At 36.0% G+C, this 18,632-nt stretch overlaps 1 protein-coding gene across 8 annotated transcripts in view; it reads left to right on the forward strand.

Moving 5' to 3' along the window:
• The window catches only part of ERBIN (erbb2 interacting protein), a 127,342-nt gene that overhangs the window by 105,057 nt on the left and 3,653 nt on the right, over positions 1-18,632 (forward strand). For 4 of the 8 annotated variants that reach the window (XM_075020886.1, XM_075020889.1, XM_075020888.1 and 1 more), the window contains 7 exons: positions 1,073-1,256; positions 2,071-3,592; positions 11,340-11,483; positions 12,315-12,446; positions 14,197-14,406; positions 15,562-15,654; positions 16,240-16,314. In XM_075020886.1, coding sequence (XP_074876987.1) covers positions 1,073-1,256; positions 2,071-3,592; positions 11,340-11,483; positions 12,315-12,446; positions 14,197-14,406; positions 15,562-15,654; positions 16,240-16,314 — 2,360 coding nt within the window. The remainder of the gene's footprint in view (positions 1-1,072; positions 1,257-2,070; positions 3,593-11,339; positions 11,484-12,314; positions 12,447-14,196; positions 14,407-15,561; positions 15,655-16,239; positions 16,315-18,632) is intronic. The other 4 variants (XM_075020890.1, XM_075020891.1, XM_075020892.1 and 1 more) reach the window with 2 other exon arrangements.

Consider the following 18,632-nt stretch of genomic DNA (forward strand, 5'->3'; position numbering starts at 1 on the left):
AGTTGGAAGGCAAATTGTATTTTGCTTCATACGATATCCTAGTCCAGTACTTTCTAGGACAAAAGGCTTTTCTGCCCATTAGATGTGAAAGGGTGAGCTTTAGTGGGGATGAAGGAAAACCACACAGAGGTAGCAGGAAGAGTCTGCTAAGGACCCTTGCAGGTGAAAAGATTGATGTTTATCAATGCTGTCTTTGGGTTTTTACGTCTGACTAAAGTACTAAGTCAAAACTTCTTTCTCCTCTCTGGAGATAGACATCAGTTTCACAAAATTATGCTTTTGGAACCTGTAACTGTGTCTTGAAGCAAAAATTTAAATGTATTTGTACACTTATATCAAAATAATGGCTGGCTTGATGTCCCACAGAGAAATTACTTTTATATGGATGTAGTATGTACATTTGCATACATTATGCAAGAATCAGTGTGCACAGGTATAAATTACTCTGAAAATGTTGTCCTAAGTGATCTGCAAAGCATGGGAATGCATTGGATTCCAACTCCACAGAACATTTTTCTTTACTGTTTGTTTTTTACATTTATGAAACTATACAGAGCTTATCCAGTGATCTAGGTCTTTCCAGAGTGCTTGGTCTAATTAATAGCTATTTAACAATGATTTAATGTTCAAAATCTGGAACTGTCTACACTTTCAAAATCCTGCATGTGAATTAGTGTACTTTATTTTCATAGGGGGTAATAGACTCATGTAATTCAAAACTTTGAAATCATTGCAGAAACAGAAATATGATTTGATAGATATTTTGTGGAAATCTTACATAATGTAGCACTAGCTTATACCAAGGAAACTTGAATAAAGCAACAAGTTAAATTTCCTTAACAGGTGAGGGCTGTTTACATTAAGCCAAATATTTAGAAAATAGGAACTATTGCCAACAGTCTTTTGTAAGTGTAAATGAAGTTTGCAAAGGTGTTAGCTTAAATTTTAGTTTCCAGTAGTAAGAATTATTGAAGAACAAGAGGCAATTTCTAAATACCGTAACATACACACATTAAATGGCTATTAAGCAGATGTATGCGTCTGTAACTAAACTGGCAAATTTTTATTTCAGATGATTCAAAAGATGCTGATTCCTTATCAGATGAAGCTACCCACAATAGCAATCAAAATAACAGCAACTGTTCCTCTCCTTCTCGAATGTCAGATTCTGTTTCCTTAAATACTGATAGTAGCCAAGATATTTCTCTCTGTTCTCCAGACAAAGAAACACATGCTGCTGTTTTATCCAAGATCAGGTTTGTAAGACACTGTATAGCACTGAGCAAATATAATAGAAAAATGTTACTAAATCTTTCATATTATGTGTCCGTTTCTTTAATTTATTAATTTATCATTAATGAAATAATTTAAATTTTAATATTTTAAAGTAAGGTTAAATAATGGAATAGTTCTTTCTAAAAAAAGGGGGGGGGACACAATAAAATTCAGAGGCTAATTTTAGTATACAGGACATGGTTCCCATCTGTTTTAATAATAGGGTATAATAATTTCATCCTTATAATTTGTTATCCCTGCAAAGTACTTCAATATACCATTTTAAAAGCTCTATGTTTTTATTTGTGTAATTTTGAAGATCAATTTGATTACTAACATAACTATAAAAGGCTTTTAGAAACTTATAAATAATGGACTTAAAGGTTGCTAGTTTTATTGAGATTTTACTTAGAAAATGCCATTTTTTAAAAAACATTGCCAATAGAAACAAGACATTTGTCCAAAACTATCATGGAACTTGCAAGTATTTGATAAAAAAAATTGAGTTATTGTCACTTTGTACTTTTTGACACTTTTAAATGTCTTTAATAATTCCTGTTGAATTTAAACAAACTTCTGAAATCAGATGACAGAAACGTTGCCAAAATGAGCCCTCTATGTAGTATTTTTCTGTAACGGTAAGATAGCAAATCATAAATCTGGTTGTATATTGGTCTGGTTTCTGTACACAGTATAGCTGTGTTGCATGTTAATGATTATTTTTTCTAAAACAGTTCTTAAAGGAATATGTTGGTTTCTTTTGGAATTTCTTTTAAGAGCCATCTCTTTTTCCAGGCGAGAAGATGAAAATTTGAATAATCTTTTGCAAAATGGAGGTGAATTGAGCATTACAGTAGAAGAAAAAATAAATATGCAAGACAAGGTTACAAATTTGTCTGAATATGAATTAAGCATTGGAGAAAGATTAGGCCTAATAGGAAAAGGTGTTGATCTAAGCACTCCTACGGAGGAGTCTCACAAATTAGACCAAATAAACATGAATATCAATAAACTGGTTAGTGAAAAGGCAGTGCCAGTTCCTGTAGAAAGGTTACAAACACAAGATACAGTTTCAGTAAAGGGCTTTTTGAATAACAACATGAAAGAAGAAAGTGAGCACTTGGAAAATGGAAATAAATATCATATAAATAAAGTAAATGGACATCCTGAGGAAGCAGTACAGTCTCCCAGTAAAGACAAACTAATGAAAAGCACTACAGTTGATGGCGATTCTGCTGAGCTGTCTGTTTCGAGGAGCACTGAAGATTTGTCCCCACAGAGAAGTGGTCCTGTGATGAAATCTCACAGCATCACCGGTATGGATACTGGTGGTCTGAAAATCTACGATATTGTTGGTGAGAATGGATCTGAACAGTCAAACTTAGTGGTAAAATCAGCATCTGATAGCACAGATGGGAAAAACATAGTCCGAAGTAAATCCGCTACTCTTCTGTATGATCAGCCTTTGCAGGTTTTTCCTGGGTCATCATCATCATCTGATTTAGTATCTTCTACAAAAACTGTGTTCAAGTTTGACTCAAATCACAATCCTGAAGGTGCTAATGTAGTGAGGGGATCAGTGACAAGTGGTGCACAGATGTTCTGCGCTCCCCAGTATAATATTCAGTACAGCAGCAGTGCAACAGCAAAAGACACCTTGTGGCCACAGAAACAAAACACCCACATAGAACAAGGCAGCTTACCTCCTTCACGTCTGCTTAGGTCTGACAGTACAGAAACCCCCAGCTACGTAAAGCATTCTGCCAATATGAATTTCTCCAATCATAACAATGTCCGAGCCAGCGCTGTGTATAACACTCATCAACGCATGGCTGGGAGACCTATAGATATGTGGGCTATTCCACCAAATGATAGACTGCTCCCAGGAGCAACCAGGCACACTCTTCAAAGACAGAGCAGTGTATCTTCTACAGCTTCTGTAAATGTTGGGGATACTGGACCTTCAAGGCGGACCCAGGTTCCTGAAGGGGACTATTTAACATACAGAGATTTACATTCAATGGGAAGAGCTCCGCCAGTAATGTCTGGGCAACAGAGACCTCTTTCTGCCAGGACATACAGCATTGATGGTCCAAACGTACCCCGACCTCAGAGCGCTCGGCCGTCGGTGAATGAAATACCAGAAAGAACTATGTCAGTTAGTGACTTCAATTACTCACGGACTAGCCCTTCAAAGAGATCAAACGCAAGGGTTAACTCTGAGCACTCTTTATTAGACCCTCCAGGAAAAAGTAAAGTCCCTCATGACTGGAGGGAACAGGTGCTGCGACATATTGAGGCTAAAAAGCTAGAAAAGGTAAAAATAATAATTTAAAACTTTTCTACCTCTCTGTTACCTGGGTATGGAATAAGTTAAATACTCTTGAACTGCTTTTAATTACCAGTGAAAATGTACTTCTGATACTGCCTTAAAAAGCATAAATGTGTTTGTGATAAATATCTGAGAAACAGTCAAATGGTAGGCTGTAAATTAACTTTTCCTCCCAAAGAAAAAAAAGTCCTTGTTGTTTTTACATCATACTTGCCAGTTTAGTCTAATTACTTTTAGAACACATTAAATAATGTCATGTTGACCTGCTGGATTGCAAGGCCAGCTCTTCTAGGCCAGGTAATTTTTATTGTAGCATTGTATTCATATTACAGTAAAATATTCCCTTATGCTTCTTGAGCTTTCTGTTCTGCTTTTTTTCCCCCTATTTCTTCTCTTTATGAACAAGGAAAAGAAAATCAGTAAAATCTATTTGGAAGTATAGATCTACAGCTTCAGTTGCTGAAGAATTGAAAAGCCATAATTAACATGTATTTGCCTCCAAGCCAGTTGTCTTTTGAAGCTGGGCTTCTGACAGATTGTTGAATGAATATTTAGTGCTGTGAGATGAGAACACTTAAAAATCTTGTTCATTTCAGGAAATCACAGGGAGGTTTTGATATAACTAGAGATGATGAACAATTCTTTATGTACTGTAAATGCGGTCAAGGATTCGAGCGGATATGTAAAGCTGAACAATTATATATCTTCAAAGAATTTGAGTAGAGACTGGAAGAGTATAATTTATGCTGTCCAGCTAAACCAGTTTAAAATATCATCACTAAATAATGAGTAGAATGTCATTAGCCTGATCATGTTTCCTTGGAGGGGAAGTGAGTAAAGCAGCCAAAATACATTTTGATTATGCCAGCTAGATGGATTTTCTGATTTATTTTGAAAGAACATAGTTTGGTTTGTGATTATTATGCTAAATACTTCAATATCCGTAATAGCTAAAGAAATATAATTGGAGATGCTTGGAAAAATTACTTATAATTTTTCTTTGGAAATCCAAGTATTTGGAGAGATGGGTCTGCTTTTGTTTAAGTTGTCTAACTTCTGGTGATGGAAAGGGATGGGGTTAGTTTGTTTGTTAAAGAAGCCTGCACAACAGTTGCACCTGTTCTTCTGATCCAGTTTGAGTCACGTACAACACAAAATATTTTAAGGCTTTCACGGTCCTATGCTGTAGTGTGGGGACCCTCTGTCCTACAAGGCAGTCAAAAACCTCATCATGTTCCAACCCTAATAAAAGGTGCACTCTGTGATCTTCCATTCACCTGGAAGCATATATCAAATCTTACATGAAATGACAGGGAAGCAAAAATCCCAGCAATTCCTGAATGCAGAGGGAAACAAAATTTCAGTGCACTGCTAATGCAGTTTGTTTATAGCTCGTTCTTACATTGCCTACATTTGTCATGTTAGGAACAACGTTTAATACACCAGTGATATCTCTTCAGGTACTGTAGCAGTGTAGTCACCTTTATGGAAATGAAATTGATTGCCTGACTTGATTCCTTTTATATCTGTCAATACTTTCTATCATGCTTTATATGAAAACCTTAATTTTTGTTTCCTACTAGAGTGATATGGAATAACTGCTATTCAGATCTTAGCCGTGCAGCTGATTTAACAGATCTTAAAGGTCTGTTTTGTATGTACGTGCTTCTTTTGACCTGGCCTTGAAGCATTTTAAAGTAGCTTTTACTTAGCAATATGAGACTTATTTATGGGTTTAAAAGTGAATGTGTATGTAATTGTCTACTTTGTATTCTCCGGGATATGACTGATTTAAAAAGAAAAATCTGAACTGTGAAAAATGTAGATATGATCCTACATGGCAGCTGGCAAATATGATAAGGTGGAAATTCTAGGAATTTACTGGATATTTCTTTGTTCTTTTAAAACAATGGTTTCAGTATTTCTGTTTGTAATTAAAAATTAGCTGGGGGGGGGCTTAGTCTATGAAGCACACTTCTGAAATCTTTTGAAGTCTGAAAAAAATTTCAGTAACTACAGAACTCATTTAAGGAACAAGCATTTAAGGAACAAGTTCAATTACAGAGCTCCTTTAAGGAATATTTATTGGAATTCCTTTGACAAAGCTTTCAAGGATTTGAAATGGTATTTCTTTTTTTTAAAGCATAAGACACAACACTGACAAAAACAGGTATACAAAACTAAGCCTTATGATGAATATTTAATTGATATCTTCTTGCCTGTGGTTATACACAAACAGTATGGGTTAATAGTATTACCTTTGCTGTGACTCTTCTGAATCTGTTACTGAATTTAATCATGTTTATTATTTCTGTCCTGTGCTTATTAGGAAAGAGAGTGTAGTGGGTTTTGGGGCTTGGGGTTTTTTTGTGGGCTTGTGTTTTATTTGTTTTTGCTAAGCTCCTGTTTATTTTGTTTTAATAAAATTTAGAAACTGGGGGGCGGGGGGAGGAGGCGGTGGGTGTGAACCCACTGAAAGAAACAGTGTCTGCTTCTTGGACAAATTGGAGAAGCTAGTTCTTGTTTTATTTATTAACCCTTTTTACCTGATATAAGTGGGGAAAAAAAAGCTTTCAAGAGTTTAATTTGCATGAGGAGACATACAGGATAGTTTTAAGTCCAGCAAAAATTATTAACAATGGATTCCAGCCAGCTGTAAGGGGACATACACTGATCAACTAAAATTACCCATCTGGTTGAAGGAAGGTGAAAACAGTTCATGAGACCATGTGTAAAGAGAAATTTTGCATACATTCAGGAGGAACAATTTGCTTACCTGATGCAAAGCATATTTTATTGAGGGATAGAGAAAAGAGCTTATTTAAATGTCAAGCTGCTCTCTAGTGGTTATATATGTAAACTGTTGGAAAGCATGCAGTCATTTCTGACCCACCCCCAACTTCATAAATTTAGTGCACAGGTGAGTTTTTAAGAACACTAACATTTTTCAGCATATTTTCCTTTTTGAGTGTGATTTGCCAGTTTTACTACCTGATATGTCGCAGTAGTCTAATATAGTAGTTTTATTAAAAATTTTCATTTAGTAGTTTAAACTAAAATATTGCCTGTGTAAAAACACTAGTGTCACACACATTTTAATGTGTGGCAGAGGAATTTCTCATCTGTAAATTGTAATAATAAATATCTGCAACAATTATCTGCAAATATCTATTATATTTCTATGTGCTGAGTAGGCAGAAACAGTTACTGGGCCTGAATCTGTCCTTTCCTTACACATGTATATTTTCTTTTTTTGTTGTGGATCTCTTGGGAGTTCATAAGGTGCGTGTTTGCTTTCAATCCTAACTTCATCTGCAATTAAGTCCTCTATTTTTTATCTACTGTATCTACTACTTATCTGAAATGGCAGAGCTTTCAAGGAAGAGGTCATAAAGTTTGATTCCTACTTTCTAATTCAGAAATCCGAAGAGGTGGTTTTATTCTAAAAGTTGCCAGTGTACAGTGCCTTATTAAAAGAAAGAAGTCCAACTGTTTCAGTATTGATATAGAATTGCAGTTTCAATCAAAGTTTGAAAGTTTCTCTTGAATTCATTTTTCACACTACATACCGAACATACAATAAGTATTTTAGTTGATATGGCCTCAGATTTTCTCCAAGTTAAGCTTGCTTCAATATGTCAAGGAAAGTAACTTCAGTGTGTCTGTGCACACATAAGATTAAGTGCTTAAGTGTTTATAAGATTGTGTTCATAAGATTGTAGCCTGAAGAATATTGTGGTACTAATAAATTACAGGAATGCTATCTGTTTAGTAGTTGTTAGTTTTAAATTTTTATTTTGGAGCGGGGCGGGGGGGGGGGAAGTTCCTTCATTTTGAATGGACTACTGAACCATCAATGTGTTATAGTGATATTTTATGGAATTCAGAAGTCAACACATCACACTTCAAAAGGAATAAAATTCTTGTGCGTTTGGAATGTAAACAACAACAAGTTCTGACCCTGCAAACATTTTATGACAGTAGAATTTAAATTATATGTAATTTTCCATATGTAACTCTTCAATAGGAATGCTGTCACTTGTTGAAGATACTTTTTTTTTTTCAGGATCAGAGACCTAAATTGATGCCTTTTTTTTTCCTCTCTCATGACTGAAGAATAGTTTCATATCTTTTAAGTTCTTCTTTGGGATAAACTGGTATCTTGCTAGAATGCTATCAGATTTTAAACAAAGCTTTTTTTTTTTTTTTTTCTCCTATGTGCTTTTATTCCAAAAGACTTAAAGCATTACTTTTAGGCATTTCAAGTGTTCTAGACTATCTGAGAAAACTTTTTCTGAAGAATCTTAGGTAGTCAAGGTAGGAATGAAAAGTGAAGGGATTTCTATACATTTATTGTAGCCTCAAAGGATAACTTATGTCCACCTTTAGCTGGCAACTCATTTTAAGTACTGTTAAATAAATAAATAAATTAAAAGGCTAATACTTAAGCTTAGCAGTTAAGTTACCAGTTAAGGCTATTCCAAGATAAGTAGAATGTAGAGTCTTGTTTCCTGCAGATACTTGAATTTAATTAGTTCCTTTTCCGTACCAAAATTTCATGGATTTTTGTGACAGACTCCAGCCACTCTTAAAATTACAACAGTATTGTCCAATAGAAATTCTCCTAATAAATTCCACTATTTATTGTCTTGCACCTAACTAAATGCATTAAGGCACTTCAACTCCCAAAAGACACCCTTTTGAAATCTGAAATTGTTAATTCTCTTGTAAGCTGCAAAATGGAGAATATGTTCTAACTCTTGGCATTCAAAATGAACGTAAATAAACCCCAAAAATATGCTACTAGGGGCCTGCATCTAAACTGATTCCATTAGATGCTGATTTTGACTACAAATCCTGATTTATATGTGGAATTTTTTACTTTGTACGTAGCCATTTTTCCTCAATGTATTGTAGCTTTTAATATGTGTTCTTCATGGTCGAATAACCGATTTCTAGGAAACTTATCTTTCATAAAAATATAATGGAACATGGCATGTGTATTGGTTAGTGTATATCAGTTCAGAGTAATTGAAATGAGATTTCTCAAGCCTCAAATATTGAATTACCATTTTGCAGGCCATTATGCCCTAAGACACTGTAGCAAATCAGGTGGAGAATAGATTGGTACTATTGGAATAGTACTAATTGGTACTTGGAGTTAATATTCATATTTAATCTGAAGTTTAGATGATACTTCTATACCATATTTAATTTTTAATACATTGGAATAAAAATCAGGGGGTTTAATGGCATCTGCATATTCAGATTTCTGAAAGCATCTTCTCTGGTAAAGCAGTCTTCAGGAATCTCACTAGAAAATGTACAACCTTCATCGTGCTCATATTGAGAAGCAAAATTAAGAGGAGTAGTTTTCACACTCCAAATGCCTCAGTTTCTCTCTTCCCAGCTGAAAATAAGTAGAGGAAAAATGCTTCCTAGATTTTTCACTAGGAGTCTTTTCTTGCATTAAACTAAAACTTTCTTACAGCTCCATGTAATTTCAAATAGTATTTGTTCTGTAGAGTTTGTACTTCTGGGTACCTTCTAATTTAATGTTAAGATGCTGTGCCCAAAGTAGAGAAGGAGAAAAATGGTGTTTGCAGTATTTCTCATGTCTTCCCTGTATCAATTGCACAATCATTTTTTTTTGTCTTAGGAAAAAGTCTCTACTAAGAAAGGAGATTTTATAAACCCTTGAATAAAACTACTCTCAGGCTATATAATCACCTTGAAGCTCACTAAACTGAGTTAACTGGAATCTTAATCTTAATTCCTGGTGGACATGTTTGTGCCTCTACGAATTTTAGGAAAGTTCTGCCTCCTATTGCAGATCTTTCTTAGATTGTAAATACAAATCTGGATTTAGATTGTCACTATTTATTGACCATCTGTTTGGGTCCCTCTAAGAGAAGAGTGAATCTAGTGGATCTAAGGATCTTTATAGTAAGATGGTCTGCTAGAGACACTTTCCGAAGATAATTTTCTAGTCTCACCATGCATTCCTTCTGATTTTATCTGTCTTTTTTGCCACTTATAGAAGATGGAGTGGTATAGAAGCCTCTGAGAGGGGCTTCCTATAAGGAGACTTCAGGGAGTTGCCTGTATAAGTGGGAGAAGAAGGCCACCTGCCTAATTATAGAGACTATTTTGAAAACAGTTGTGAAAAGATGCTTTGAGGCACTAAGGAGCTAATGCAAACTGGCTTTGGCAGTTTTATCTGGGTGTTTGGCCTGAAAGTTAGAGGAGCAGTAAGCTCAGATTGAATGTTTAGTAAATAAAGATTTGAATGCCAAGTACAGTCGTCCCCTCCCAAGAGGGGGAAAGCCTCTGGAGACTTGTCTGGAAGCTTGAAAAATCCATTGACTAGAGAACAGGGTAGGTGTACAAGAGGACCGTCAAGAAAGCTCACTATGCCATTGAGTGAGAGGTTATCAAAGAGCCTTGGTCAAGAAAAGCCAAGTATTGTCAGTAAATACTGTTTTCCAAGGGAGTTTCCAATGACTGTGCTACCAGAGCATCTGGGGAGTATGAATATGCAGAGGCATATGACTTTGATTATTAAACTAGTTTTAGTTTCACAAGATAAAGCTAGTATGAAAGAATACGTGTCTGCCTGAGGACTACTGACTATTTTCAAAATCAGATTAGTATATGTAGTCAACAGACAAACACTAAAATGTATTTATTTATGTAAGAGTTGTTTCAGTATCTTAGTCAAATAGTACATTTTTTGAACTTTTTTTCTGTTTTTGTTACTTGGAAAAAAATAGAAACTGTATTAAAAACCCCAAAATTTTGAATTTGCTGTGTTTTGATGCTTTGTAGTATATCTTTTACTTATGATCATATTTTTTGTGGGTCTTTGTCACTTTTTCAAGATAGGTTTGTTTCCTTTGTCAGGTGGCACATGGAGGATTTTCCTTTTCTTCTTTTGTGCAGTCTTTTTATTTTGTTTTGTTCTTACAACTACAAAAGTCCATGGTGGCAAGACAGTAACATCTACTGCTTTCTTTCTGTTACCCTTGCCCATATTGCAGAGGTCAGGTTTGCAAGGTAATGAAGCTCAGAACCAAACCACTATCACTTCTGTCCTTGAACTCATGTTACCTGTTTGATTGCCTACAGTGGCACAGGGGTGGACTCCAAGGTTTCTTTCAAGCCTCTTTCTCTTTAAATTAGGCTTGTTCACATTCTTGAATAAAGTATTACCAGAATGCATTGTGGACATTGACAGCATTGTATTAGCAAGAAAACCCAGTCAAACAGTCAACTCTCTGTTTCTCTGTAAATTTTCATTTGTACTGTACCAGTAATAGGGGGGAAATTGAGCCAAAATAATACCTGGTAATTAGATGGTTTTCCACAGGTGTTCATATTGACTGCCAGCTTCTCTGCCTACAACATATTTGATATGTTTCAAATTTAATGAAAACCTAGAAATTTTGATAAGCTGTGCACCTTTGTTGTTTTTGCAGACACATGAACATTTGAGTGACTTTATTTACATGTAATTCTGCATGTTTACTGCTGATTGCATGCTGATTTACAGTAAATAAAGGTAAATAGGGGTCACTGAGTTGTGTTGTATACATCATAGTGGTACGGTTCTTGCATGGTTTTTATCTTGCATGACAATGGAATATGTTTGTATTAGTCTATGTATAACATGTCTTGTGGTTTATGCATGCTGCACTAATCTCTATGTTAAATCTGTCCCCTCTTTATTCAGAGCATGCTGTCTAGGTCCTTTAATTCCAATTATGCTGCAGTTAGCAGCTTTCACTATGGCAGCTCTAGGGATCTGCATGGCAGCCAGGGTAGTGTTGCCTTGAGTGTTGCAGACGGAAGAGGTTCTGGTGTGCACATTGTTCGAGTGAGTACCTACAGGAGGCTATTGCAATATATAGAGGGGGAAAGAATAAACAGTGAGGTGTCCTTAAATTGATAAGAGTTATCCTTTTACATATGGACAGTGTTTTCAGTAAAAAGAATATAGTTTATGTGCTGGAATTTTTTTGTAGACATTAAATCAAATACTTTCCCTTTACTTCATATGCCTTCAACTTATTGCAAGGCTTTTCAAATTGATGCCATAAAGTTGAGTTTTCTAATTGGGTTTTATAGATGCTTGAACATATGTAAAAGTGTCTCATTTCATTGTACATATGTGAACAAGAGATTAGCATTCTGAATTTAACCTAGGTTGATAAAGGTTTGAACAAAATCTTACTATGCTTTTTCCTCCCCCAAACAAATTCTGACGATGTAAACTCTACTGTAAGATACTGTAGTCATTCAAGAAAATTAGTATTTTAGTTTTTAAGAAAATGTGAGGAAATGGCTCTTTAACTCTGAGCATCCTGGGTGATATTACGGTATCCATAGTGAGCAGGATAAAGTCAAAAGAAGGCTTCTTTTAACCATATGAATCCTGAATAGGCAGTCCTTAGCATTTGTTGACTTTTCTTGTCAGTCTGTTGGTGATCAAAGACACCTCTGCAGTTGCTAGTTTTTGTAAACATCCATCAATATTTTATGGGTGTGGTGTCTTGGCTAGTAAGATTTTCTACATAAACAATGTACTAGTTAAAGAAGATAAAGAATGATAAAGTCCTTAAAATGTTTTATTCTGAGCTTCTTACAAGAATTTTTTAGTTTGAATTATATGAAGATAGTCATCTTTACTGCTCCATTTTGTTTAAAGCATCCCCAGGCTTCTACTCTAGGAGAACAATGCCAGGATGAAGTATTCATTTCAGGACAGCAGAATTACTCATCTGCCACACTTAGTCTCAAAGATGTTCCTCCGGACAGCATGAAGAAAATAGCTGTGCAGGTAATTGTCTACATGACACCATGGATAGGATATATTTATTGTTATTTGTAAGGATACATTTTTTCATAAGTAGTGGAAACATATGTTGGGATAGCAGATGGAACTGGGGCTTCTTTAAAATGTATTGATACCCAGGTATTGAAGGTGACGTAAATGAAATAGCATCCTCTTTTTGGAGGACAAAGTATTTAACTTATGAAGGGGGATAGTTCTTATTTTATTTCAGCCTGGGCTTTGAAAGAAGAAATTTGCAGCAAAAAATGTAATTGCAAGTCAAAGTTGGAATATGGCAGATGATTTCAGGAAAGCAATCTGAAGCCAATTAAACCTTTTAAAGAACAAACTTGAAATCTGTTGTGATGAAATTGTGATGACAAACTAGAATTTGTAGGAGACATTCTGTGTTCATCTCTAAGGATCCTCTAGACAGGCAGGACTTAATACAATGAAACTAGATGGATGCTTGTAAATTATTATGATGCAGCAGCTGATTTTATAACTTCAGTAATTTCAGTTGCATTTCTACAGACATTGGATATTGGGAATTTGCATAGCTGTTGATACGTGTTGCCTATGTAAACTCTACCTCTGGCAGTGCAACAAAAAATAGTTATCCTGTCATGTTTTAGGTTTTCAGAAAAGGCAGTAGAAAATCATGTAAATTGAATGCATCTGATCTGTAAATAAGCTAAAAAGTGTGTGTGTATATATATATATACACATTACCATTTCTCAGAATCACTTTGACATAAAAAACTCAACAGAACAGATTCTGATATGTATCCATTCACGTAGCATCAGTAAAGGTTGGAATTTGCACACTTCAGTTATTTATAGTATCGAGAGAGAATATGCTTGTATCCTATAACTAATGGGATAATGGTGGCAGGCAGAAAAAGTCTGCAACTCAAGCCTGTAGCATTTTTGGAGCGTGCGAGTCATACAGACAGATGAGTGACTACTTAGGCTGGGTAAGAGCATGAGGCATATGGGTGAGGACAGAGAAGGCTGCCCATCTCAAAACAAAGCTGCAGAGCTGAACAGTAACTGTGAGGCTTCAGTAAGAAATGTTGTCATCTGCAGCATCATTCTTAGTGACATGGTTTGAATGCACTATACGTCTTGACAGTTGTGTACTTTACTGCTGTTTGTCATCATTATACCTATCAAATCAGTGACAGATGAGTTAACAAAAGAATAACATTTATTGGAAATATCATTACAGTTTTGATATGAAAATCCTGAGCTTGTATGTGAATCTGCTCAGAAGGTTTCTTGTGAAGTGTTCACCAAAAGATGCTCAGATAGCATATAATGTCTGTCTGCTAGCTGTGTGGGATTTTTATTTTGTGTTTGATCTACTGGGAATTGTTGCAAAATCTCTGAATTGTATGCATTAGAGTGCAAACTATAATGATATCAACCAAGCGTCAATACTGTCGGTTACACTGCTAGAAACTAATGGTTGGGAAAACTCACTGAAACAAATGCTAAAAGCAAAGACTGTCTAGTCTGTTCCAGTAGATGAGCACTCAAAATAAGTTTTTGGTTTTCAGATTTGTTTTCAGTAGGTCAGACCTGATGACTATAAAGAAAAGTGAATATAACTGTACATGATCCAGAAGAGTAGTTTTAGAAATGCTCTTAAAATTAAAAGCTGTCAAGTATAAAAATTATTGAAATAATAAAGGAGGAATTGAGGATTGCTCCTTATAAAATGTATGACATTGAGTATTCATGTTTTATTCAGATACCTTTGACAAATGGACAAATATGCCAGCCTCAAAGACCTCAGGCAAACTACAGCCAAGTCCATCATCTCCCTCATCAGTCATCAGTAGCAAGACATCCGTCTAGAGAGCAATTAATTGATTATCTGATGCTGAAAGTTGCCCACCAACCTCCCTATACTCAGTCCCAGTGTTCCCCAAGACAAAGCCACGAGTTGGCAAAGCAAGAGGTAAGAATGAAATCTAACTTGACGATATGACATATATGTGTCAGTGGAAATGAATTGTTAGATTGTTTTCATTTATTACTACTTCTCTGTAGATGGTGACAGAAATCATATAGGAATTTATCTCCAGCAGAAGACAGCATTACCTCTGTGCAATTTCACTACTGAAATCACACATTCCTTCTAGTTTTAAGCTCTTTTTACTTTTTATGTGGACATTTTACAAGAGAAATTTTAACAGAATGTACCAGAAACTTAAACTTGCATCTTTTTACTGATTTAGAAATTTATTTCTCAACTACGCTTATTGATCACCAACTCATTATTTATCTAGTAACTGAAAAAATACAGAGTAGCAGTACAACTTAGAGTACTTTGCATCTATTCATCACTGTCCAGAATGGTTCAAAAACCTGCAAATGTAGAAATATGCATCCGTAAACAAAAGCCAGGATAAAAAAAGTGTGAGCATCTGATGCATGCCTGATAATTATCAGTTTTATTTATGACAGACAGAAGTGGATAAGAAATTCTTACACAATTTAATGGCTCTTTCATTGTGGCAACCTTCTTTCTGCTCTTGGACACAGGATGTTTCCTCTGTATTGTTTCGGTCTTTTTGAGAAAATAGTGAGAACTATGTTTTCTTTCTGTGCTAGAATGAGAATGTCCACTTCTTGTGTTAAATAAGTTTTCTAGTCAATTATTCTGGCAAGAGAAAGGGGAGACTGTTGGCTATGTAGACCTTAGAGTGACAGTAGGAACAAGTTTTGATTTTTAAAATTCAGCTAGAGGTAGCAAAGAAATAGGAGGAACGGGTTCTTTCATAGGAACATGTATATTTGCTGGGGACATTAAATTCATTTACATAATATCAAAATATCTCTGAATTTAAAGCCCACATGAACTATGATTATAAAAATGATGTTGGATTAAAACTTACGTACAATGATACACGATGCTGTTGTATTGGAATCTTGTTCTGAATTAGCGTTATGAGATATAATACTCTCCTGAACTGTGATATATGTGGGGGTTTTTTAGTTTTTTTCTTTTTAAAGCTTTTGTTCACCTGAATTTCTTAGTAATAATTTCATTACAGTAGCTTTGAATGCAGATTTTCAGCCAGTTCATCTAACTTTGGTTGTAACTACTTAGATTCGAGTGAGAATTGATAAGGATCCAGAACTTGGATTTAGTATATCAGGAGGAGTTGGTGGTAGAGGGAATCCATTCAGGCCTGAAGATGATGTGAGTATTTTATACTAATGCATCTTAAAATCATTCTGATCAATAATGTTTCTAGTGTTTAGCAAAGGGCAGGGCGGAAAGTATATGTTCCCCAAACCACTAAATTCCAGGACTGGAGCAGAGAAAATGGGGACAAATTATATGGAAAATCAAGGTGGCAGGTGACCACAGTGGTCACATGAAAACATAGACGGTTATTCTAGCTGAGTGGTTCCAGCTACCAGTCAACAGTTTTGAGATAGTGAATTATAGAGTTTACAATTAGGAAGTCTCTTAAAAGAGAACATGATTTAGCCTACAGCCTTATTTCTGGTGGTTGAGAATTCATCTTGACATATACATCTGCCAAATTAAACAAAAGCAGATCAGAATTTGCCCTTCAGTACTCCTTTAAAGGCAATTCTCCTGGATTTAATATCAGAAAATGAAGGCAGTCACAAAAGCCTGTAGACTTGTAGATAATATTACATTCTCTTCTACTTAGGATGGAAAATGGGAAAAATGTTTTGAGTTACATCTGTTTCATGCTACCCTACTATTTGTGAAAAAAGTTGTCATAAATGTTTTCCACCTCTGTTTTTCAAGGGTATATTTGTAACCAGAGTGCAACCAGAAGGACCAGCATCTAAGTTGTTGCAGCCTGGAGATAAAATAATCCAGGTACTGTGGTCATCTAATTAACTAGCCTATGTAATATACCATTTCATGTTTAGTTTGCACCTTTTCTAAGAGCAGAATGTTTAATTTTTAGACAGATTACCAGTATCTTCTCCAGAACATTCTTATATTCTGGGATGATGCTTTTAATTTTCTTCCACCTAACTAATCAGTTGGATCGTTGTTTCAAACTCTGAACACTTTTCACACTTTTAAAGATAAAGCCAGGCCTAATGTTGTCATTCAAGCGTTTCTTTAGGCTTTACTATCATTCAGTTATTTAACTCGTGGTCATTCACGTGCAGTGTTCTGAATAATGCACTGTCTGAACATCAGCACTCACCCCTCTTAACCCCTCTCCAAGGCTGCACCTTGCTGTTACATCCTTCCCCATCCTGCAGTTCCTGCCAGCCTCTGCTGCCTCTCCCCCAGCTGACAGGCTGGAGATGTGCAAGCACTGGCAGAAGCTGCCTCTTGGCTGGCTGATACCTGGCTGGTCGCAGCATGTACCTACCTCCTGGCTGCCCCATCTGCTGTGGGCGAGCCAAGTAGGTTGCTTCAGGAGCCAGAGCTTCTGGGCTGCAGCTGTGCAGTTCTTTTCTGTAGGAAGTCGGTGCCTCTCAGACCTCTTCTGTATCAGATTTGTTTGACGTTGTCTAATGAGCTCATAAACTATTTGGGGAGGGGTCAGGGAAACGGACAACGGGACTATATAAGCCTTACTTTCTTAGGGAAATGGGCTAACAGGACATTTGAACAGTGCTGTAGCCACCCTTAAAGTGGCAGAGCTTGTTAAAAATTACTAACTATTCACCACATTACTGGTTTGAGAATGTTGATAGTCGACTCTGCTGCATTTCAGTTTTCTAAAAACAAACCAACAAAAAAACCACTAGTATCTCAATTAAACCACAAGCTCCTGTGAACAGTTCTCTAAAACAAAGCCAAGCTGAAAATACAGCCTCATCCTTCAAATTAAAGATAAAGCCAAAAAGCACACAAGAAAACTAAGCTGAGATCATGTTGTTCAAACTAAAAGAAGGCTTGTTTCTGAGCATGGTAAATAATTCTGTGCTGCTTCATCCTCATTGGGGTGAGAAAGGTCCTAGTTCTCTTACTGATGTAGATGATTTTAAGGGACAGAGGTAACCCTCCAACACACTAACTCTCCAACAGGAGCAAGAAGCATGTTAAACCTTTGAAAATACTGGTAGCATATTTGTTACCTATTTATAGAGTGGAATATGTGTGAAAGGTTACTTTTGTTTTAATGATTTATTCCTGTCTTTATGGAATTTAATTTGTCTGTGTGATATTTATAATGAAGTTTCCTTTTTTCATGTTGGCACTGCTTGGGTTTTCCTTTTCATTTAATAAGGCATTCATAGTTTGAGAAAGAGCTGAAGGAGAAGTTGTATTTGCATGCTTAGACAATTACAGGCTGTTTCATTTCTCATAACTAAGAATAATTTTTGTGTAACAGCACGTTCTTTATACCTGTGATAATCCCAGTGATCATTTAGTGACAGTCCCACTCTGTCTTGTTGCTGCTTAGACAACTTCTGCAGTTTTTGACTGAATATCATCTCTCCCAAAATGACTTTGCTATGCTTGATCTCGCAACGTTCTCTGTAAAGCATGCATTAGGCAGGCATATTATAATGCATGTCTAATACATACGTCTGATAAAAATATTCTACGTGACCAGTGACTAGATAATTGCATGTAAGTCTTAAGATACTGTTGCATATTAGGTTAGGGCTAGGACATTCTGTACAGATAAATATTTGAAAGAGTTATTGGTTCTTTTGCTCTTTAAACAGTATATATGTAAATCTTTCTCTGCAACCATAGACAGACTTAAAAACCACTGACTTTACAACAAAGGATTCAACTGGTAGCAAGAGCAAGCATTTTGTGATGGGATAAGGAACTGCAACTCCAAAATGGCACAGCTAAGGTGCAGGGCACACGACCAGTTCTCTCTGTTGCCACATAAGGGGCAGTAGCTCAGGGAGAAAGGAGGGGTATAGAGCTGGAAGCATTAACAGTTTAAACTGGATGAATCTGCCATTCGGAAAGATTTTACCACCCAGACGGAACATGAATTTGCAGTAGTACACCCTGAGAAGTTGAACCATAGCCACGTTTTCCCTGTCTTTTGTAGGCCACTTAAGCCTGCCTGTGTTTGCCATGCCAAACCTGTCCCAAGAATGACAATGTTGTTTAGAGTCATAGGAAAATTCAAGCTGGGGGTGACCTTAGGAGGTCTCACACCCTAAAATGGCTCCCAATGCCATTCATGTTTTTTGTTAAAGGCT

Source organism: Buteo buteo, chromosome Z (assembly GCF_964188355.1).
Source record: "Buteo buteo chromosome Z, bButBut1.hap1.1, whole genome shotgun sequence".
Lineage (NCBI taxonomy): Eukaryota > Metazoa > Chordata > Aves > Accipitriformes > Accipitridae > Buteo > Buteo buteo.